Source organism: Budorcas taxicolor, chromosome 2, assembly GCF_023091745.1.
Source record: "Budorcas taxicolor isolate Tak-1 chromosome 2, Takin1.1, whole genome shotgun sequence".
NCBI classification, from domain to species: domain Eukaryota; kingdom Metazoa; phylum Chordata; class Mammalia; order Artiodactyla; family Bovidae; genus Budorcas; species Budorcas taxicolor.
The window spans coordinates 8968678-8992982 of record NC_068911.1 but is presented as its reverse complement, the minus strand read 5'-3'; the positions used below and the strand labels follow the sequence as shown (position 1 = coordinate 8992982).

The 24305-nt window shown below is 49.1% G+C and overlaps 1 protein-coding gene across 2 annotated transcripts in view; it reads right to left on the bottom strand.

Annotated features, from left to right (window-relative positions):
* HIP1 (huntingtin interacting protein 1) overlaps window positions 1-23953 on the bottom strand; it is a 132823-nt gene extending 108870 nt beyond the window's left edge. For both annotated transcript variants that reach the window (XM_052657282.1, XM_052657291.1), the window contains exon 1: window positions 23811-23953. In XM_052657282.1, coding sequence (XP_052513242.1) covers window positions 23811-23930 — 120 coding nt within the window. In that variant the 5' untranslated portion in view covers window positions 23931-23953. The remainder of the gene's footprint in view (window positions 1-23810) is intronic.
* Window positions 23954-24305: the final 352 nt, after the last annotated feature.

Below are 24305 nucleotides of genomic sequence, written 5' to 3'. Positions count from 1 at the left end.
CCTGCAGTGGAAGCGCCAAGTCCTAACCCATAGACCACCAGGGAATCCCAGCATGGCATTCTGAATGAGGATATCCCTTGGGTCAGTTTCTCCCACCTGGTCCACTGCTGCAGGATAAATGCCTGCCTACTGGAATGCAGTGTTGGAGGGGGAGTGTCAGTTCTTACAGACAGACATCTTCTGACTTCAGTCCTGCCTCCCCCCAACCCCCATCCCCACCATGATGCTTCCAAGTTCAAGTGCACTGGCATGCAGCAGAACCCACTTGCACTCCTCTTGTTATCGTCTCTCCAATTCTTCGTAAACTGTGCTACGTATCTCATTGTCTAGTGATCCCTTTCTCATCCTTTGTCTTGGTGGGCCTTTATCATTCTTGTTTTCACTAGTATTGTAGTAAGTCTTGAGAGATGAAGGCCACTCCACTACTTTAGCTGAAGTTCCCTGTTGTGCCCTGATGCACGAAGCCAGTGATAAAATGACGGCCCCTCAAAGAGCTGTGTTGAGGTCTTAAACCCCAGTACCTCAGAATGGGACCTTGTATGGAAAAAGGGTTGTTGCTCAGTTGAGATGAGATCACACTGGTTAAGGGCGGGTCCTTAACCCAAGATGACTAGTGTCCTTATAAGAAGAGAGAGACACAGAGGCCCACAGGGAGACAGAGGTGGGAGCAATCTGCCTACAAACCACAGAATAACACGGAGTGCGAACACCATAAACTAACAGGAGGCAAGGAAGGATTTCTTCCCGTAGGTTTCAAAGGGAGCGTGGCCTTGCCAACAGCTTGATTTGGGACTTCTGGCCTCCAGAACAGTGGGAAAATAGATTTCTGTTGTTTTAAGCCGCCTGGTACATGGCACTTTGTAACAGCCAACCTGGAAAACTAAAACAGAACCCTCAACTTCTTGTGATGGTATAAATTCACATTGCTTTCATTGTGACTTTTGTAAAAAAAAACTTTTTATTTTGTATTGGAATATAGCCGGGTAACAATCTTGTGACAATTTCAGGTGAACAGAGAAGGGATTCAGCCAGACATACACATGTATCCATTCTCCCCTAGACCCTGCTCCCATCCTCACTGGGATATTTTTGATGGCTTTGAAACTTCAGGTGCCTCTACTCCAAACTTCCTTTGACCTTCTCCAAGTGTTTTTCTAAAGGTTTGATTTTCTTCCCCCTCAAATTTAACCATTTTATCTGTCTGGAATTTATACAGGCCTGCAGCTTGAGGTGAGAACTGAAAACATCCTCTTCTCCCCAACAGCTAACCAAATGAGCCCCACCTAATTTATCAAGTAATCTTTCCATTCCTATTGATGTGTGAGGTCACCTTTGACATATAATTAACTTACATGTGTATAAAGTATGTTTCTAGACTATTTACCCTATTTATTTATTCTACTGATCTATACTTCCTTTGCTTAAAAAAATATTTATTTGGCTGCACTGGGTCTTAGCTGTGGCACGCAGGACCCTTCTTCATTGTAGTATGCGGGTTCTTTAGTTGCAGTATGTGGGATCTAGTTCCCTGATCAGGGACAGAACCTGGGGCCCCAGCCTTGGGAGCAGAGAGTCTTATCTACTGGACCACCAAGGAAGTCCCAATCTACTTATTCTTAAATGAGGAAGTCACTGTTTTAATCATTTAAATGGGTTTTGGTATTTCATAAGGAAAGTTTCTCCTCACCACAATCTTTTTCAAAATTTTAACATTCCTCTTGTTTATACTTCCTGATAAATTTTGGAAAAACTTAGGTTCCAAAATAAATTCTACTGTGGTTTTGCTTACAAACACATGCTTAGTCGCTCAGTCAACAAGGCCGAGTCAACTTTGCTACCCTTTGGACTGTAGCCCGCCAGGCTCCTCTGTCTATGGGATTTCCCAGGCAAGAATACTGGAGTGGGTTGCCATTTCCTCCTTCAGAGGATCTTTCCGACCCAGGGATTGAACCTGCATCTCCTGCATTGGCTGGTGGATTCTTTACCACTGAGCCCCCAGGGAAGCCCTTTGGTTACAAATAGGACAAATATAAATTATACTAGGAAGAGCTGACATCTCTACAAAGTCCATCGTTTCCATCTAGAAAGAAAGTACGTTTCTCCATTAACTCATCTGCTTTCTATCTCTCAGTAAAGTCTTATAATTTTCAACAGGACCCCTCTATCTCAAATACCACCCCCCAAGTCACTCCATATTCCTTTACCTTACCCTGTGTGTGTCGTTCCATCACTTTAAGAAGAATAAGAAAAGCAGCTGATATTTGGGGGGGTTCACTCGATGCCAGGCATTATTCTAAGTCCTTTTATAAGCATCATCTCACTAAATTCTTGCATCAGTTTGAGTTGGTACCTATCATTTCCATTTACACATGGGAAAAAAAAAGGTGTGGCATAGAGAGACAACGAGGTCATAGGTCATAGAGACAGAACCAGGTTCACATCCAAGCAGTTTTATTCTGGAGTTCATTGTCTTATCTCAGATCAGCATTTGTATTGATATTGAACAAAACAACAAGGAAACCTTTTATCTGCTGACATATAAAGACTGCCAAGATGGTTGGTTAAGTGAACAAGATTCTTTAAAAATATATACATATATTTATTTATTTGGCTGCATCGGATCTCAGTTGCAGCATGTGAGATCTTTTTAGTTGGGGCATGCAGGGTCTTTTTCTTGCATCATGCAAACTCGTGGGCTTCCCTGGTGGCTCAGTTGGTAAAGAATCCGTCTGCAATGCAAGAGACCCTGGTTTGATTCCTGGGTCTGGAAGATTCCCCTGGAGAAGGGACAGGCTACCCATTTGAGTATTCTTGGGCTTCCCTGGTGGCTTGGATGGTAAAGAATCTGCCTGCAGTGTGGGAGAACTGGGTTCAATCCCTGGGTTGGGAAGACCCCCTGGAGGGCTACAGTCCATGGGGTCGCAAAGAGTCAGACATGACTGAGCAACTTTAACTTAACTAATACAAACTCTTAGCTGTGGCATGTGGGATCTCATTTGCTGACCAGGGGTTGAACCAAGGCCCCCTGCACTGGGAACCTGGAGTCTTAGCCACTGGACCACCAGAGAAGTTCCTGAAAAAGCAAGATTCTGAACTATCATTTGTGTTAATAGTGGGGAAGAGGGTAATATTCCACTGTATGTATATTTGCTTATATATAAAAATAAAATATTTCAATGGACACAGAAAGGAATCAGTGAGTGGTTCTCTCGCTTCGAGTTGAGCAGGGACTCGACAATAGGGGGACAGGAACAGGAAGGAGCCTTTTAGCTTTTTTTTTAACCAAGTAAGTATATTCTCTCTTCAAAAACTAAGTAAAATTTTAAATTTAAAATAAAATACACAGCAGACACTCAGTCAATGTAAGTGAAGGAGTAGAGATTTCACAGAATCTCTTATTGAAAAACATTTATTTGGTTGTGTCGGGTCTTAGTTGCAGCTTTCGGGATGCCTAGTTAAGGCATGTGGGATCAGCTCCCTGACCAGGGATGGAGCATGGGCCCCCACACCGGGAGCACGGAAGCCCCTCACAGATTCTTACAGGGGCATTTTATGGTCTTGCTGCTGCACTGACCAGGATCTGTTCTATGGTATAGTTTCAAGCTGGCTGCTGATACATAGGCCAATATATTGTTGATTTTTATAATCTCACTCCCGACACTTGTATTCCTTATATGGAGACTCTTTTCCATTGATTCTTCTGGGTTTTCAGTGACCAGGGCAGGGCAGGGGTCTAGGCTCATTCCATAAATGTGTTCAGACAGGCCAGTGATGAAAATGAGGAATGGTAAGGATGGCAGTGAAGGAAAGAGTGTATTCTCTGTGTAAAGACACTGAGTTCCATTGAAAATAAAAAAAAATCACTGTGCAGGCCAAATAAAACAAGCCCACAAAGGAATCCAGCCCTTGGGCCGCCAGTCTGCGGCCTCTGCCTGCAGTAGTCCCTGTTCACGCATGCTTCCTCCGCCCTCTTCCCCTCAGCTACCCCACCCGAGTGTTCCAAAGCCTTCCTCCAGGCCCACCTGCCCCCAAGGGCTCCCCACTCCTCCAGTCTGCTCAGGGCTTCCTACTCTTCTCCAGCTGTCAGGTTTAGAGCCATGCTGGGCTCTTTAATAAGCAACTTCAGACAGTTAATCCTGCTCACTGGGCTCTTCCCACCCTTCCTAGCATCCTCTGCTTCCATGGCTAGCAGACTGCGGTGACCGGTCAGCTCCCCCGTCGTTCTTCCTGGGGTCTAGGAGCAACTTGAACTCAGCAATCAAGTCTGATTCATGCCTGACTCCTGGCGCCTGGCACTGCAGGCACTTAGGAAACCTTATCTGCTGAGTGATGAAGGCTGCCGGGCAGATCTTCTTGGCAGGCATTGCAACTAACCCACGCAGTCAAAGCTCTGATGGAACTCTGGAGAACCAGCCAAAGAGAACAGGGCCCCTGTCCCTCCAGGGACCGGGCAGAGCCTCCCCAAGGGCAGAATCTGGTTTTTACACCTGTCACACAGAAAGTGAAAGTGAAGTGAAGTTGCTCAGTCGTGTCCGACCCTCAGCGACCCCATGGACTGCAGCCTTCCAGGCTCCTCCGTCCATGGGATTTTCCAAGCAAGAGTACTGGAGTGGGGTGCCATTGCCTTCTCCGTGTCACATACAGCAAACCCTCAAAAATAAATTTATTGGCTGACAGACATGATGCTTACCACCTATACACCCACAGCAGAGACAAAAAATGATGTATGAAGGACACCAATAAGAAAAGGGTGAAAAAAGTCTCACAGGGCTTCATGACCCTGGAGCACCCACGTGGTGCTTCACTGAAACATGCAAACTTTTACCCCTAAATGAGAATGACTGCCATCAACCCTCCCAGAGCTGTGTCAATGTTCACATGTTGTTCTTGTATATTTTATTTACGGTAACTGGTACAACGGTCTTCACTTTATAGAGACGTAACTCGCCCAAGATCATACAGGGAGTGTGACTTGCAGCCAAAACTGGGACACTGATTTTTTTTTTTTTTGCCACATCAGGCTTGTGGGATCTTAGCTTTCCGACCAGGGATCCAACCCATGCTCCCTGCAGTGGAAGCATGAAATCTTAACCACTGGACCAGCAGGCAAGTCCCTGGCACACTGATCTTTCTGTTTTTGTTTTCTGTTTTAATATTTATTCATTTATTTATTTGGCTGCTCTGGGTCTTAGTTGCAACAGGTGGGGTCTTCGATCCTTGTTGCAGCATGTGGGGTCTTTAGTTGCGGCATGTGAATCTTAGCTGCAACATGGGATCTAGTTGCCTGACCCGGGATCAAACCCAGGCCCCTTCAGTGGAAGCAAAGAGTCTTAACCACTGGGCAACCTGGGAAGTCCCTGGGACACTGATCTTTGATTCTACCTCCAGCGTTCCTTTCTGGGAAATTCCAGGCAGGAACTCTGAAGAGAATTCCGAAGAGGAACCTGAGGCCTTAGCTCCCTGACCAAGGATTGAACCTGCACCTCCTGTGCTGGAAGGTGAAGTCTTAACCACTGGACCACCAGGGAAGTCCCAAGCAAGTGAATTTTAATAACTAAATAGAAATTCTAGAAATCAGGGTATGTTTAAACACAACTAAAGAGAGAGTTAGTGAATGGGAAGATGAAACTGAGAAAATCACCTGGAGTGAAAACACAGAAAAATAGACAGGAAATATACATGAGAGATGAAATAAAATGGCAAGCAGAACAATAAGCTCCACAATGCATTTAATAAGAGTTGCAAAAGGGAGAATAAAGGAAAAAAGTCAGAGGCAAAAATCTCCGAGAGATAATGGCTAAGACTTCCAGAATTAGAGTAAAAGCTAACACAAGCCCCAAGAACAATAAGCTAAAACACCAGTGTACAGAGTGTACCACATTAAAAAGAAAGAATCTTGAAAGCTGTCAGAGAGAAAAGGGAGATTATACAAGGGATTGACAATTAGGGTAACTGTCTGAAGACAACAGACTAGCAGCTTCAGAGCGCTGAAGAAAAATAACTAACCTAATCCTGTTCCATCTGTTATTCCACTTCCATCTTGTATCCCAGCAGCTCAGGTAGCAGGAGGAGGAATGATCAGGCTCCTGGCTTTGGGAATGTCTCTGCAGGGCACCCACAGGTATCTGGCACCACACCCCTGCCCCACTGTGTCCACAGTCACCGCTTGCAGCCAAGATAACAAGAACAAAAGCCAATTCTGCCGAATGGGCACTAAGAAGAAACACCCAAAATACCAGCAAATAGTCACCTAAGCTGGCTTTGGAAAAAAATGGAATCTTAGGCAAAAAAAAAAAAAAAAAGGCTATAGGAAAGGATAAATCTTCTGGCTAAAAAAGTCTCAACAAAAGAGGAAAAGGAAGCAAAAGAAAATGGGCAGAGGAGGATCATCAAGTAGAGACTAAAGGAAACTTAACAGCAGAGCCAGAATCTAAAATGAAGATATTTCAGGCTCCAAAGAGGTGGGAAACAAGGCGGTCTTAGACCAGTCTTAGTGATGGTTCTTACAAACCTTTCTCCTGCAACTCCAAGAAGCAAGTTGTGTAACTATTGTAGAAATGGCAAGTTTTCTGGAATTCTAGAAACATAGTTTTAAGAAGCTTGGAATCCCACCATATCCCTCGTTTGAATACATCTTTCTTTCATATTTATTTATTTGGCTGTACTGGGCCTTAGCTGCAGCATGCATTTTTGATCTTCATTGCAGCTGGATCTTTTTAGTTGCAGTATGCAAACTCTTAGTAGTTGTGGCATGTGGGATCTAGTTTCCTGACCAGAGATCAAATCCAGGCCCCCTGCACTGGCAGCACAGAGTCTTAGCCACTGGACCGCTGAGAGAGTCCTAAATACATCTGTAAATACAAAGGTGCAACCGCCTTTTTAAGAGGTAAAATTTGTATGCTGGTTAATCTCAGCAAGACCAGAAATTAGTGGAATGTTGGGAGGTTTGTTAGATGTAAACTTAACATTCCATAGACTGTGAAGGGCATTATTCAAATCCCCTGAAATACACACAGCCCAAATGACAGTCATTTAAATGATCCATTTTTCATAATTGTGTTTTTCCCTACTATATCACCTCTGTGTCTTCTATACGGTCTTTTTGTCTCCTTATCAGAACTGCAGACTCTCTGCGGCAATATCATGCAGGAGAAGGTCTGGAATTTCCCCAAACCTGTTAATGTGCTGTGGATAGAATGTGTAAGACATCATATCCTGTGTTATCAGGACATTCCTCACAAAAGGCTTACAAGTTAGCAATATTTGAAGATTCTGAGCTCTGGTGTCCTCTACTTATGAATAAAGAGTTTCTAAATTTTAAGCTGGGACAGAAGCTGAGTAATTCTTTGGCAGTTTGGTAGCTCCATTGTGTAGGCTTTTTAATACTAGCCTAGGAACTGATGTTTGTGTACTGACCACCAAACAGGTACATATTGATAAAATCTCGGTTATAACAGGATGGGGGGGAAAGGATGGTGAAATACAGGCATCTTCACACATATAAAGACTATGACAGCCCACTGCACAGAGCTTCTTACAGAAAGAGGTGTAAGTTCAGAAGAACTTCCCAGAATAGTTCTGTTTATATATTCCAAAAGGAACATTTGCAAAACCAAACCAAACAAAAAAACAAAGCATCACCGCTGAAGCTTTATACTCTTGATATTATCCTGACCACCCGATGAGTCCAAGGTGGAAGCCAGAGAAAGAAGAGGTGGGATGCAGTTAGCCCCCACGGAAGCCCCACGCCCATGCCATCGGGGACCCGACCAGTGTGAGTGGAATTTCAGTCCAGACCTTTCTCTGAGGCAGGAAGCGTTCTCTGAACTCTGCTTTTCACCAAGATCCCAGGGCCCCATCCCACTCCTTCCACTTCTGTCCCCTGCTGGTCAACCAGCACTCAGGTGGGCTCTCTGCTTGGGCTCCCTGCAGTCCCGGGGGGGTGGAGTTGGGGCGGGCAGAGCATCTCTCACACCTCCCTGTGCACTGCCCGCTCCCTGCCCCTGGGCGTGGCAGGGAGGTCACACTTGTCCGAGGTAATTTACCAGGGCAGGAGGTATTTTTAAATGGAGATGAGAAGGAATTATCAAGAAATGACTGGCTGGCCACAGAAGTCTAAACCCCAAGCCCTAAGCTGGCGATTCCATAAGTAAGACACTGACACCACCCAGGGCACTCGGCTCCCTGCGGACTCACAGAAAATCTGGTATAACTTCACTTTTCTATCAAGAAAAAGAAAGTTATTTTCTCCTTCTTCTTGTTCAGACATAACATCACCAACACAGCTCTTTAAATATCTATGCCAGGAGGCTATATTTAGTGACTGTTTGGCCCTTAAAATGAGCCTGATTTCCTGTGGCAAAAAGTTCTCAGCAACAAGGAGAGGGGCCTGGAGAATTCCAAAGCACTGACTGACAAACAGCGTCAGAGCTGGAGATGTTCAAACAGGGTAAGAAAGAAGTTGACTGCTTTTTCCAGAGAGGTGACTGGCATCCAAGAGAGAGGGAGAAAAAGCCTAATAAAAGGGTGCTTGGTCTGAACACTCCCAGAGTCATCCCAGAGGACAGCCTGACACCAGGCAAGCATTTGGGCCAATAATCATATATAGTAAATACTGTCCTCTTTCAGAGAGGCAGGAGGGAGATCCGTTTACTCACTCATTCATTCACTCACCCATTTCACTCGTTCACTGGTTCACTCATTCACTTACTCACTTGTTCACCCGTTCATTCACTCGCTCACCCACTGATTTGTGCATTTCCCTATAGGCAAACCCTATGGTTTGCAAAAGCTCTAAGTCATGGGCCAACAAGACATACAAACCACGAGACTCAGAAGGGCATCCCTAGAGAGGGTCCTTGGAGGGACACAAAGCAACTGCTGTGGGGGACCTGCAGGGTGATGGGCATTTCCGTGGGGGCCAATCGAGAAGGTTTCACAGGAGGGGAAGCCACCACGGGCACTGGCTACTGCGCTGAGCCCTCTCATTCAAATCCCTCACTGAGCCCAGATGTCAGTACATTATCCCATGGACTGGGAGCTTTCCCAAGCCTCGCCCCCTTCCCATGATAAGTAACCAAGCTGGAACTGGAGCTAAGCTTGTCTGACTGCAGCAGGTAGAGGCTGGAAGCAGTGTGTCTGCGAAACCACAGACAAGGTCCTCCACGGCCATTTCTCCCTCTGAGACCTCGGCCGGGCCGGGGGCGGGGGGAGCTCAGAGCAGGTCTTCTTTGGAGAAGGCACCCCACCCTGCTGCCTCCCCTGATGCAGCCCAGACTCTCCACGCTTTCCCTCCTCAAACCCCACTGTCCCATCCCTACGTCTGTGGGGTCTCCAGGATCCCCATGATGACCCAAGGGAGCAGCGGAATGTATATTTACTCAGCCCTGACTAACATGTGCCAAGCGACATGCCATTCTTTTTTTTTTTTTTTGACATTTTAGTTTGAGATAATTTTAGACTTTCAGAAGAATTGCAAAAATAGTACAGAGTTCCCGTACATCTTTGCCTGGCTTCCCCTTATATTAACTAACATCTTATATAACCCTAGGAAAAAATCATCAAAATGAAGAGATTAACTTTGCTACAATGGGCCCTGTGCTCAGTCGTGTCTGACTCTTTGCGACCCCTTGGACTATAGACCACTAGGCTCCTCTGTCCGTGGGATTTCCCAGGCAAGAATACTGGAGTGGGTTGCCATTTCCTCCTCCAGGGGATCTTCCTGACCCAGGGATCAAAACCTGTGTCTCCTGCACTGCAGGCTGATTCTTTACCTGCTGAGCCATCAGGGACTAAGCCCAAAGTTTTGGGAACATTCCAGACCACCAGTGAACCTAGGTAAGTCTCAGAACAGGGCAGGCCCACCCTGAAGGAAGCCCTGCATTTATTCCCGCCTGTGCTTCCTGACTTTCAGTCAGCTCCCTCGAGTGCAGACACCATCAGGATCCTATAGTAACTCTGGGATTTCCCACCTGGGTTTTTGTTTTTTGTTTTTTTTTAATAGCACAGCACTTACTTGATCAAAAACAAAAAAAAAATTTTTAAGTTAAGTAACTTACACCTATGGTCTTCAAACCTGGAACTGCACCAGAGAACTCCATGGCCCGGCAGGAAAGAATGTTTTGAACAGGCTGCTGAATTGTTTTTCCAGGAGAAAATGTCTGTGAATAAGTGCCAAGTGGAAACCCAAAGTTTTCTCTATGGCCACAGAAAGCACGGGTGAAATAACAAGTGTCCCTGTAGGTTTAAAAGGGTGGCCTGTTTGGGTTCCACTGGGCTTCTTGCTGTAGGGCACGAGTTACCTGTTATTAATACCATCTTGGATTAGCTTTTATCGCTGCCATAAAAAAATTATCACAAACTGAGCAGCTAAAAACCACACCTGTTTATCATCTCACAGTTCTGTAGGTCAGAAGGCCAGTAAGATCTCACTGGGCTAAAAATCAAGGTGTCAGCAGGGCTACATTCCTTACAGGGAGCTCTGGGGAAATTTTGCTTTGAAGGTTATTCCGGTAGTTGGTAGGATCCAATTCCTTGCTGTTTAAGACCTGAGGTCCCCACGTCCTTGCTGTGTCAGCCAGGGGCCACTCTGAGCTCCTAGAGGGTCCCTTGGGCCCTTGCACGTGGGCCCCTCCCACTCAAAGCCAGCAGTGGCAAGTTGAATCCTTCTCCCATTTGGAATTCCTCTGGCTTTCCCTTCTGCCATGTCTCCCTTCCACTTGGCAGTCAGAGAAGGTTCTCTGCTTTTAAGGGCATGTGATCAGACTGGTCCACTTGGACACTCCAGGCTCCTCTGTTTTTTTTTTTTTTTTGGCCATGCCACGCAGTATGTTGGATCTTAGTTCCCTGACTAGGGATTGAACCCTTCCCCCCTACATTAGAAAAAGGGAGTCTTGACCACTGAATAGCTAGGAAAGTCTCTTCTCTCCATATCTTGAGGTCTTTAATTACATCTGCAGGGTCCCTTTTTGCCATGTAACAGAAGATATGGCTATGTTGACGGTGGGGGCATTCTCTACCTGCTACACCACATTTCTGAGATGCAGAAGGAACGCCAATCAGCCCGCCAGTAGAACATAAACCAGGAATCCTGGCTCCTAGTTCTCATCCAGGCGTGTACTGCGGCTGCACACAGAACCACCTCTGTCCCTCCCACTGAAGTCTCCACTCCTAAAACACGCTCACAGTTATCCTACCAGTGTTGCCAAAACTTTCGTTTTAGGTCAACATGACACAGATCAAATGCATTCACTTGGTGGGGAGCACCTGCCCTGGGTGAGAATTGGGCCCCTTCCCTCTTCTGTTGCAGCAACAATCAAACACAATCAGGTCCTTCAGATGCATCATTAGTTCACTCAATAAACATCTCCCAAGGTCCTTCTGGGTGCTGAATCCTGTGCATGGGGTGCAGAGGCCTACAGAGCAGGCTAAGCTATAGGGGAGCTCACAGTCCAATGTGGGACAGACACCCAGACACACATGTTAACACAGAACAGACAGAAGTGTATACATGCTAAGTCGCTTCAGTTGTGTCCGACTCTTGGTGACCCTATGGATTGTAGCCCACCAGGCTCCTCTGTCCGAGGGATTCTCCAGGCAGCAATACTGGAGTGGGTTGCCATGCTCTCCTCCAAGGGATCTTTCCAACCCAGGGACTGAACTTGCGTCTCTTGTATCGCCTGCATTGGCAGGTGGGTATTTACCACTACTGCCACCTGGGAAGCCCGACAGACAGAAATACCATTCACTAAATCTGCCTGGAGAAGGGAGGGGGGACTTTCCACAGGAGTGGCCACGAAGGTGGGACTGACCAGATGGAAAGAGTTTGGCAGGTGGATAAAATGGGAGAGGCGTTCTGGGCAGAAGAGAAGGCTGCCGCCTGGAAAAACCAGGAGCGGAGAAGCCGTGGGTCATGCTGGGAGCACTCTAAGGTGCCTGGTGGCGCTGGGCTACAGGAAGTGTGGGCGGCGGTGGCTGGACATTAAGGCTGGCAAAGCCTGGCTCTGTGTCATGCCAACGAGCTTGGGTTTCAGCTTAGAGTTATGCATAACAGAGGTTTTTAAAATCTGGAGTGATATAAACACTTGGACCTCTTAAAACCAAACTCTGGCAGCTAAGGCAAGGGCAGAACTTATGAGGGTTAAGACTGGAGGGCAGGAGGGCCAGGTGGGCCGTGCAATAAATAGCTAAGTCTTGAGATGAAGGCCTGAACTCAGGCAGAGGTGGTGGCGGAGAAGTCGGGGTGGTGTGAGATGCAGTCAAGAACAGCAGGACTCAATGACTAGCTGTAGAGGTCCAGGCAGAAGAGAGGGGTCTCTTAGAATGAGTGGGACAATTCCAAGTGGAACGGCCTGGGATGGTTTGTAAACTGAGGTTCCCTGAAACTGAGAACAAAAAAGAATGAGCAGGTCTGTGGCAGGAGGTAGAGTCCGGGTTTAGATGGACTGGGTTTTCCTTCCCTTCCTTCCTTCTTTCTTTTTTCATTGCTTGTGTTGGATTTTTCTGAGCAGTAACAGGGCCTCGGCTGCACAGGGAGGTCCCATCCTGGAATAAGGGTCTCAAGGGAAGCAGGAGATGGCAAGTCACTTCCAAGCATGAGTCAGGGAGATGACAATCAATAGGAAGTCCCCAAGGACCACCCACAGTTACATCAAAGGGACGGGGTTTCCAGGGTCCCTCTGGGTGGCTCCAATTATGCTCACGTGATCCCAGATTCAGGGACTGTAAATCAGGGTTCACAGTTCAGAACTGGGACCAAAAATGGCTGATGATCACTCAGTCCTTCACCAAAAAGATTTTATCCTTCATTCCACAAACCTGTACAGAGAGTTGCTCAGGGGGACGCTGCACCAGGAACTTAGCTGACAAAGAAAAGGCACTCAACGTATATTTTTTTTTTGAAACTTCCCAGATGGCTCAAGTGGTAAAGAACCTGCTGCCAATGCAGGAGACCCAAAAGATGTGGGTTCAATCCCTGGGTCAGGAAGATGCCCTGGAGTAAGAAACGGCAACCCACTCCAGTATTCTTGCCTGGAGAATCCCAGGGACAGAGGAGCCTGGTGGGCTACAGTCCATGGGGTCGCAAAGGGTTGAACATGATTGAGCAGCTGCGCACAGATATGCCAACCCTGGAGCGGGAGAGCCCTGGGCTCACCTGTGACTCCAGGGGAAGCTGATCTTGCTCAGAGAGGAAACCACAGCACTCACGCCTGTGTATCTTTCTGATGGATTATGGGAAATGAGAGGGAAGAATATAGCATCAGTTAAGCCAGATCCAAGGAACACCAGAGAAGGTATATGCATCCAGGCCAGTACGGGAGAGGGGACACGTGGCAGCCTAACACAGAGCAAAGTCACCAGGGGCTGGCCCCAGGGACCCCGCAGCCAGACAGAGACTTCAAAAGAACCACTGACAGAAGGTCAGCATTTCTGCCATGTTCCCAGGTGACAATCCTCAAGCTCCCAGATTCTCAGAGTGGCTCATCACGCCTCGCTGTTATTGTTCAGTAGCCCTGTCGTGTCCGACTCTTTGCGACCCTCTGGACCACAGCACGCCAGGCCTCTCTGTCCCCCATCATCTCCGGAAGTTTGTCCAAGTTCATGTCCACTGCACTGGTGATGCCATCCAGCCATCTCATCCTCTGACGCCCTCCTCTCCTCCTCTTCTCCTCCATCATGTCTGGCTTGATCTAAATCTTTGGAGAAGGAGCCAAGTCTGAGGTTCTGTGCCTACCATCTGGGTCTTTGGTTTATTCAAATGTGCTTTCTTTTGAGCTTAGAGACATGGTTTCTTCTCTCATTCTCTCCTTAGAGAACTTCTCTCTAATATATTTTGTATTTAACAGACATCCTGAGCTGGGGCTGGTGTAAAGCCTTCTGCGAGACACTGGGGCAACTCACCAAAAGACGAGGGAGGAATGAGTACCTGTCTTCCACCGAGGAAGGGAGACACAAGACACACGTCAACGGGAGCCGAGGGCACCATGCTAAGCGTGGCCTAATGACAGGTGTCACCCGCCCCGCTCCGTGTTACAGCAGCGCTCGGAGTGTGCAGCTTGTAGACGCATGATTCATAAATCAAACACTTCCCAGCTCCAGGGCAGCGTCAGAGGCACTTTCACGGGGGAGGCTGTGTTTGAGAGAGACCTCAAAGGGTGGGTGGATATCTAAACGGCAGGTTCTTACTTAGCCTCCGCAAGACAGTCTCCTACTCCCTGGAAAGAGGCTTTTTATAATCTTTTGTATTCTGAAATATATAAATAGAGAGAACTGCACGAAGTGAAGAAGCACAGCTTAATGAATTATCATAAACCACCATCCAGGCCAGTACACAGATGGATGGCAGGACCACAGAAGCGGCCCTGTTCTGAACACCCTCCCCCTCACTCACCTCTCCTGCTCTCAAAGGTGACCTTTATCTGGGCTCTTAGAATAATCAGTCCCTTTTTTCTTTACAGTTTTATCATCTATGCAAGCACCCCTGAGTCCCAGTTTTGCTTTGCCTGTTTTTTGAACTTAATATAAATGGAAGTCTTCACAGCTGTCCTTTGAGAGTCTGTCTCTCCCCCCGCCCCCAACATTATGTTTGTAAGAGTCATGTTGTGACTTAATCCTGGTGGTCCAGTGGTAAAGGCTTCGTCTTCCAATGTAAGGGGTGCAGGTTCGATTCCTGGTTGGGGAGCTAAGATCCCATATGCCTCACAGCCAAAAAACAAAACATAAAGCAGAAGCAATATTGTGACAAATCGAATAAAGACTTCAAAACAAATGGTCTATATCAGAAAAAAAGAGAGTCCCCCATGCTGTTGAGGGTAACTAGAGTTTGCTCATTGTCACTGCTATGTAGTATCACCATGAGAGACAAGATCACAATTTACTTATCCATCTACTGCTGATAAGCTCTTGAGCTGTTTCTAGTTTGGGGTTATTACATAACATGATTATGAATAAATATTCTTCTACGAATACCTTTTGGTGCGTGGGCATACATTTCTGTTGGGTTTATTGCTTGTTGTGGACTTGGCGAGTTACTGAGTATGCTAATTTTTGATGCTGTTGCTGTTGTTCAGTCACTAAGTGGTGTCCAACTCTCTCGCAGGCTCCCCTGTCCTTCACTATCTCCCGGAATTGGCTCAGACTCGTGTCCATGACTCAGTGATGCTCTCCAACCATCTCATCCTCCACCACCGTCTTCTTTCACCTTCAATCCTTCCCAGCATCAGGGTCTTTTCCAATGAGTTGGCTCTTCACATCAGGTGGCCACTGGAGCTTCAGTTTCAGCATCAGTCCTTCCAATGAATATTCAGGTCTGATTTCCTCCAGGATGGACTGGTTGGACCTCCTTGCAGTGCAAGGGACTCTCAAGAGTCTTCTCCAGCACCACAGTTCAAAAGAATCAGTACTTCAGTGCTCAGCCTTCTTTATGGTCCTATGCTCACATCCATACATGACTACTGGAAAAACCATAGCTTTGACTAGAGAGACAACCAGGCTGTTTTGAAATACAGCTGCACCAGTGTCCAGCCCCATCAGCAGTCCACGAGTGCTTGCATTGCTTCACATGCTTGCCAACACTTGGCACTGTGAATTTTTTTCCCATTTTCATTTCTTTCATCCTGATGGACATGTAGCAATATCTCAGTTTAATTTTTACCTCCCTGTTTACTAACAAAGTTGTACGCCTTTTTATATGTTTGTTGGCCATTTGCTTATTCTCTTCGGTGAAGTTCCTCCTGCTTGTTTCTCTATTGGGTTGTCCTTTTCTGGTTTTCCTTTTTTTAAACATCTTCTGGATACAGGCTTTTCTGATAGTTGCTATGCTGTGCTGCGCTCAGTTGTGTCCGACCCTCTGTGACTCTTTGGACTGTAGCCCGCCAGGCTCCTCTGTCTTTGGGATGTGATGTGTTGCAAAACATCTTCTGGGAGGAATTTCAAATGTCCAAATAAGTCAATTGAAAAAAAATCTAGGGAGTAAAAAAAAAAAAAAAAAAAATCTCTGTACCTTTTTGAAGTTACCAATCTTGGCCAGGCTTCAGCTTTAGGGGCTTGGGAAAAAAAGTGTACAATCTGAGATCAGACCCACCAGGTTCCAGCCTCAGCTCCTTAGCCACTTCCTGGGTGCTCCTGGGCAAGCCACAGAAGCTCTCCGGGCTTCAGTGTCCATGCCTGAGAACTGACCAAAATTACCTACTGCCTGGTTGCTCCGTGGCTGAAAAGAGGTTACTTGTAAACGTACTTTGAAAACTTCACACAGTGATGGTTAAAAGAAGTGACTGGCCACACTGGCTTCCTGAATAGCCCAGTTTCCTGGGCTCTCTGAGCACTAATCGCAGAGGTGGCAGTAAAGGGCAGCCTTTCAGATCCAAGAAGATGCGTGCTCTCTCCCCCGCGGGCTGTGCCAGACAACACCTTGGGTCCCCAGCCCTCTCCCCGCAGCGTCAAACTTCACTGCCCACAGCCGGGAACAGGGCTCCTCCCTGCCTGCCCAGACAGGAAAACAGGAAGCAGTCACCATCCTGCCAAGAGGTGGGGCTGACAAGTTCCCTTTCCTAGGTGGGCACCTCTCCAGGCCGTCAACCCTTCTGGACGCAGGAGAAGGCCTGGCCACTGCCCCGTGGTGCTGCCGCCCCAGGCTACACCCCGCGCCCCACCCAGGCCTCCCGCACACTTGGGCCCGAGGTAGTGGAATGAGTGGGCCTGCAGATGGGGAGCATAAAATGAGCCTCATCAGTGCCTTGAGAGTGAGCAACACTTTCAGAGCCCAAGTGGGGCCGGGAATCTTCTCTCCTGGACCACGCGGACATACCCCATCGCTTCCTAAGGAGCAGCACCGTCCTTTTGTGAGCCCCACATCACTGGTACTGGAGCCCCATCCCACAGACAGGGGGCATTTGGGAACCCCTTTCAAGACAGCAGTTGACAGCTCAGAAGAAACAAGTGTCGTGATCTTAATGTGAAAGGCTGCTTACAGGAGTTCTAAAAGCTGAAATATTTGAGACCTGGAAGGACCCTCAGAAATCTTTTCCAGCCTCCTCATTTTGCAATGAGATGCAGGGGCAGAGCCAGACTTTCTGTTCCTGTACTCATCCTAACATCCCAGACTTCCTATTCTTGTATTCATCCTAATGTCCCCAGACTTCCTGTTCTTATACTCATCCTAACATCCCCAGACTTCCTGTTCCCACAATCATCCTAACATCTCTTATGCTCAGCCCCAAACTCCAGCACCTGCACAGAGGCCACTGCCCTTGGGCATGTCCAGGGGCCCAGGACACCAGACCAGTTTCTCTCCCTTCCTGATAACCTCTTCTAGCTCAGAAAGATCTGACCTGAAGCAGAATGAAGTCCTAGGAAGTCCAAGACCATGGTTTGGGAAAGTTTATCAAGTGTCTGAACTTGATGGAAATTCAAATCATTACCCTTGAGCCTTAATTCTGTTTCCAGCCCCATCAGGCTCTTTCCTGAGTGAATTCTCCAACCAAGCTCTCAGGAGTTGAGTGATGTACTTCCACGGTACCCTGGGTGCCCAGGCCTGGCACACAGGGCAGGCATCTAGCGAGATATAATCATTAGGGAAACTGAAGGAGACAGAGAGAGAACCTCCAAAATGTGCAAAGAAAAGCTTTCTGCAAGCAGAGGCCTGCCTACGGCCCCAGGCTGCTGTAGATCCTCTGACTGTTGTACATTCACATGTTTGGCAAACAGGCCCCAGTGCCTGCCTTGTGCAAGGGCCCACTAAGACTCAGACCCTGCCCTCACGAGCTTCCAGTCTTAGGACTTTCCTGCTGGTCCAGTAGCTAAGATTCCACACTCCCAATGCAGGGGGCCCTGGTTCGATCTCTGAAGATCCCGCATGCCAAAACTAAGACTCGGTACAGCCAAATAAATAAATAAATACTGGGAAAAAAGGAAAAAAGAACTTCCAGTGTGGAAAGGAAGCCAAGATGTGAGCATAGATGAACAGGAGAGACATACAGTAGGGAATGGCCCCTGCACACCTGAACCAGATCACAGGAGCTGCCTGGTGGAGGATGCTCTGTGAGGACAGGGATTAGGGACCCTGAAGGTACCACATCCTGCAGGGTCTCTGGGCAGCGAGCACAGGTTTTTGGAAAAAGTGAGTTACACGGGCAGTGCTGGGCATTATGGACAATCCACCGGTCATCAGGCTCTTTGAGGGGGCAGAAAGGATGGAATTACAAAGATGCAGGCAAGAGGAAATAGGGCAGGGACAGCGAGAAGCCAAGGAGGGAAGGATCGGAGAAACATCACAGAATGCAGTGTGGCAGAGCGGGCAAGAGGCAGGGAGGGCTCAGGGCAGATCCTGGGAGATGACGGCAGTCAAGGGAGCGGGGCTCAGGTGTTCACCAGCTGGGGAGGCCCAAGTGGAGTTTGGGGCATGAGTGGTTTATCAGGGAGCAGATGTCCAATGGGAAGTGGTCACACAGGCCAGGAAGTCGGTGTCATGGGGGTGAGAACAGAAACCATCAGATGGAAGTGAGGGCGAGGAAGTAGACAGGAGGTAAAAGAGAAGTGGGGTGAGGACAGAGCCTTGGGGATCCCAAGTTTCCCCAAGGGGAGGAAGACAGACAAGAGCCAGAGGGGCCTAGGCAGTGCCACGGGGCCGGCAGTCGGAAAAGCCAGGCTCGCGGGCCGGTCTTCCTGGCTTTGAGTCCCAGCTCTGTCATTTACTCACTTCAGAGCCTTGAGCTGGTTATTAAGCCTCTCAACCTCAACTGCCTCATCTATAAAACAGGGTGGTGTCCTGGTGGCTCAGACAGTAAAGAATCTGGCTGCAATGCAGGAGCCCCAGGTTCACCCCCCGGGTTGGGAAGATTCCCCTGGAGAAGGGAATGGCAATCACTCCAGTATTCTTACCTGGAGAATTTCATGGACAGAGGAGCCTGGCGGGCTATAGTCCATGGGGCCGCAAAAGAGTCGGACGTAACACTTCATAATCTGTAAGTATTTTGTAACGATTAAAAGGGGAGGTCTGTGCAAGGCCTTTACATTTGCACAGAGTAAGTGTGATCAATGCTGGCTTTTCTCATTAGTATCATTGGGAGGAAACCAGAAGAGAACAAAACTACGGAGCCAAAGGCGGCTCTCAGCATCCTTGCTAGTTTTCAGTACTGACTAACGGAGCAAGCAGGGGACAGTACACAGAATCTTTTATGTTAGAAGCCATTTCGGTGTAGCCAGGTCTGAGAACCACTGATCCCTCCAGCCCAACCCTAAAATTTTTCAGCTGGTGAACTGAAGGCTGAGCATCTGCTGAAGATCATGTTCACAATGGCAGATGATGTAAATGTGGAGAAGAGGCCTTGCCATCTGATTCTGAAGCCCTGGCTGGTCTATTTGCTTGCTGTGTGACCTTGGAAAAGTCACTTGGCCTCTCTGAGCCTGAGCTCAAATAAGATAATGGCTATAAATCACCTAGCAAGTCCCTAGGACCCAGCAAGCCCTTCACAAATATTTGTTTCTGTCTCCTGGCTCTTCTCATTATATGATTGGTTAGCACCTTTTACTCTGTTGTGGGCTCCATCCAAGAGAGCGTGACTAAGGGTTTGTCCCTTTCTCTGTGTTTCCAGAGCCTCGTGCTCTCTTCTGATCCCAGCACTCAGCTGCCACAGAGTGCAGCAGCTCAAACTTCCGTGTCTGGTTGAAATACAGGCTCTGATGCAGCAGGTCCTGCCCTGCTACTGGCTCCAGCACTGCCAGCGCCGTGGGTCCTCTGTCCCCCTTGGAGGAGGCCCACTGTGGCCGGTCCACCTCCCCGCTGACTCATGAGATCCTCTGGGGCCAGTCTCTTTATCTTACTCATCTCTGTGTCCCCTTCACAGTATGTACTCACCAAGAGGATGTTGAAAAAACAAGCAAACCATGGAGAAAACCATTTTCCAGCTAAGTAAATAGAGACAGGACATTTTGTCTGTGAGTGGCAACCCTCCTGATTCATTCCAGAATCGCCCTCTTGGCTGACGTAAGGACAGTGTGGTGGACAGGGCCTGAGACCTAGAACCAGGGCCTAGAACCCCGAGTCTTGGGTTCGAATTCTGACCCTTTCATTCACCAACTGGCAGTCCTGGGCAAGTTACCAAGCTCTCATCCATACAATGAGGGTGATAACACCCACCACAGTGCAGCCCCAACAGTGCTAAAACTTACAAACTGTAAAATGCTCCAGGCCACATATCATTATTACTGTAGCTTTTTTGAGGGCAAGATCTACTTTTTATGTCCCCAGAACCTGAAGGGTGCTGGTAATGGGCTGGATGGGCAGCACACCGGGGGTCTAGCTGGAGCCGGGGGCTGGCAGGGACAGTGATCACGTGAAATATAAGGATGATCCCAGGAGAGTTGAGGAGGGAAGGCTTCCTGGAAGAGGCTGACAACCGGTGGGAAAACAAGTCTGGTCTGAGGGCACAGACAGCCAGAGCGCAAACCCGACCGGAAAGAAGGCAGGGAACTCAGAGTCCATGGAGGGGCCTGGGGCAGGGCCACGGGCTGACAGCGCAGAGACAAAGGCAGGACCAGGAGGGAACTGGGGGCCATTAAGAAAGAACATCAAGTAATCACAGATGTGCCCTGTGGCCCAGAGCTGAGTTCCCCATCCACGCCAGGCATCCCAGCTGGGCCCAACTCGTCACTTTGGACCCAAGACTACAGTCACTTCACCACTAACACCAGCCCTGGGCACATGAGGACAGAAGTTTGAGTGAGACACCGTCCCACCCTCAGGAAGTTCACGGGGTGCTGGGGGTCACAGGGAAGCGGGGACAGGACAGGGAGCAGGTGCAAGGCGTTTGGAGGTGGGAGGAGCCGATTCTGCTCTGTCCACCTTAACTGATGAATCTCATTCACATCCACCTCCAGACCATACCTTTTCTCCTGGAATGCCCCATCCCTCCTCTCTCCCCAGCAAGTGCCGGCTCAGGCTGAAGGATGGGGTTCAGACCTCAGAGGGCTCCCACCTGCTTCGCACCCTGACAGCCTGGACTTTAAGCAATCACTCCTGGTAATCACTGCATTAACCAGGAACACTTCTGTCCCTCTACTGAACAGTTCATCACAGCCTGCCCCAGTATTTGGCCTTTTTTCTGGTCCCCTCTACCCCTCAGATTATAGCAATCATCATCGCCACAGTGCTCTCCAGTTTACGAAATGCCTCCATGTATATTATTTAATCTAGTCTCCCACAACCAACCTGTGAGGTAAGTAGTATCCTTATTTTGCAATAAGGAACCCAAGGCTAAGAAAAGCTGGAAAACTTGCCTGGGGCCACAGCCCCTCCATGTGCCTGGCAATCAAACTTCAGCCTCTTCCAGCTCCCATACCAGTGCTCGGCCCAGTACTCAGAGGCCACACAGAGCTGTGGTTAAAGGTTGGGATCACACCATGCTGTGTGACCTTGGGCAAGTTACTTAACTTCTCTGTGCCTCAATTTCCTCCAGATAAAATGTGGTTGATACTCACCTCATAGGTCCTTGTCAATATCACCTCACAGTACTTTACTGAAATTAAAGAAGGTGATATAATAAAGTACTCAGAAAAGTGCCAAACATAATTAGTTACAATCATCAGTCTACCTTCACTGATTCTCATGGTCTCTTAACTCATTAAATTTTTTATAACTCATGTTCATATGGCTCAGGCTGTAAAGAATCTGCCTGCAATGAGGGAGACCCGCGTTCGATCCCTGGGTTGGGAAGATCTCCTGGAGAAGTGAATGGCTACCCATTCCAGTATTCTTGCCTGGAGAATTCTGTGGACAGAGGAGCCTGGCAGGCTGCAGTCCATGGGGTAGCAAAGATTCAGACATGACTGAGTGACTAACACACACATATATTGGATAAGTAGTCATTAAACAATACACATTTTTGCAGATTGACTAAGGTGAGGTTTTAGAATTATTCTCTTTCCTTTTCTTCACTCTCTTATTGCCCTAATAGTTTCAACAACAGAGAAACTCTTTTCCTGATTCATTCTACCTCCCTTACACACACACACACACACACACACACACACACACACACGCCACTAGCTCAAATCTGGCCAATTATCAGTGTCCCACAGAATGTAAGATACTGCCTAACACTGACCTAGACTCTCCTTGTTGGGACGTCCCTGGATAGCTAGAGAAACTTTCACAAACCTAATTTCCATCACTATAATGGGTCAAACTCTTATGTGTATTTCTCTATTGCTCCAGTTTTTACTGGAGACTCTAAAAGGAATGAATTACCATTTATTTTCCTTGTCCATTACAAGAAAGATTTACACTGTTTCCTGGAGCAAGAAGCCTTGTGTGCCCAGGCAGCTAGACGAGGGCATAATGCCCATAGCAGACAAGCATCTTCCTTCCTTTCTGGGGTCCAATCCACAGAATTAGAAAATAAAGCTTAAACCCAGCCAGACCCTGGGAGAGAGAAGTAAAGAGCCTTCTCTCCCATCCCGTGTGGGGTAGAATGATGATCTAAGGAGGGGACACTGCCTACGTTACACCACCGGGACACACCTGCGAAGGGCCAGAGGTGCCTGGAAAAAGAAGAGGAATTAGTCCCCTGGGTTTTCATGAAAAGCTTCCTTCTTTGCAAGATTCCCTACATGGAACACTCAATCAGGACCTCACAATCTTTATCTAAAACCCCACTGCCCTTCCCTCACATGGTACTAAGTTTGGGGAGGGCGGTGGGGAGCAGAACAGAACAGGAGAACCAGCTTCTGGCAGCGGAAGCCCCCTGGCTCTTCAAAGGTTCCACTCTGAGAGCAAGAGTGAGCGCGAGTGAGGAACAGACTTGCCCATACAACTTTGGCAGTGGGATTAAAAGAAGTGCTGTGCCCTTCGAAATGGATTTTGCATACAAACCAGCCAATGAACACCATAAACATGTCAGCTTTATTCAGTCCAATCAATACACCAGGCATTAAAACTCTGAGGTAAAAATGGATTGTGGCTTTTTGTTGATGACACTGACGAATTTTGGCCCCTAGCCCTGCTCAGGCTGGACAATTTAGGGCAGGCTGCCTATTAGCTGTCAGGCACATTTGGGGGGATGAAATAAAAACCCCGATTCAGGGTTCTGGGCACCCCAGGACAGCCCAACTTGACCAGAATCAGGGCCACTGGTCCAGGAGCCTCAATTTCTGTCCTTGGGCCGGCCCCCTCCTCCAGCCCCCGGTCATCTTCCAAACTCGGCCACACACCGCATTTCCTACATTCCTTCCTCCCGGCTCAGACCCCTTCAGTCCGGTCCTCCGAGGCCGACAGCTGGGGGCTGGCGTGAGCCAAGCTAGAGGCACAAGGAAGGGGATGCTAGGGACGGGCGGAATGTCAACGCAGTCCTGAAGTGATCGAGCGGAGAGTACAGGGCGCCCCAGCCTTCACATTCCCGACTCAGCGCCCCACTCTCTGCCGCCACACTTGCGACCCCCAGCGCCACCCCCCCCCCCGCCAGGGACCTTCCCCAGCTAGGGGCCCCCCTTCCATTCGGCCCCCTTTTCGCGTTCCTTCCCCTCTCACCGCCCCCGTGACCCCTGCCCTGCCCCGCCGGGACCGGCTCCAGTCGGTCGCACCGCGCGGATCGTGCCAGCTGCTCGGAGCCGCCCTGCGCTCTCCCCCAGGCCAGCCGGGATGGCCCCGGGGTCCCCGACCTTTCCAGATCGCCTTGACCACCGCACCAGATGCCCCCTTGCTCCGTCCTTCCCTGGGCCTGCAAGATCCCTGCTCCCTTCGAGTCCCCTCCAGGACACTGCGGGATGCCCCAGCCGTGCACGACCCGGGGTGTCCCCCACCCCGCCCCGGTCCTCACCTGAGTCCGCTCAAAGCTCTCCCGCTCCGCCGCCTCCATCCCCGCGCCGACCCCACGCCGGCTCAGCACCTTCGGCAGGGGGTTGGGGACCTGCTTCATGGAGCTGGCCATCCGGTCCATGTCGCCGCGCGGAGCCGAGTCAGGGGCCCTCGGCCGCCCCGGGATCCCCACGGCGCCGCCCGCCCCTCCCTATCCACTGGGATCCGGCGCTAACGGGAAGGCGCCCGCCTCCCATTGGCTGAGAGCGCTGCTACTCTGCCGAGGCCCCGCCCCAGCCCAGAGGCTTCCCCGTCCGCCCCCGCCCTCTCCAGAGCCCCCGCCCCGGCCCTACCCTGCCGGGCGCTCCGGCCCGTCAGGCGCGCCGGGACGGGCCCGGAGGCCTGTCGGTCACCGGCCTCCACCGCCCCTGGCGGGGGCGGGCCTAACCTGCCCTAGCCCGCCCCTTCCCCGACGCCCAGAGCGCGGCTCTCCCAGCCGCTGGCTGCACCCGCGCGT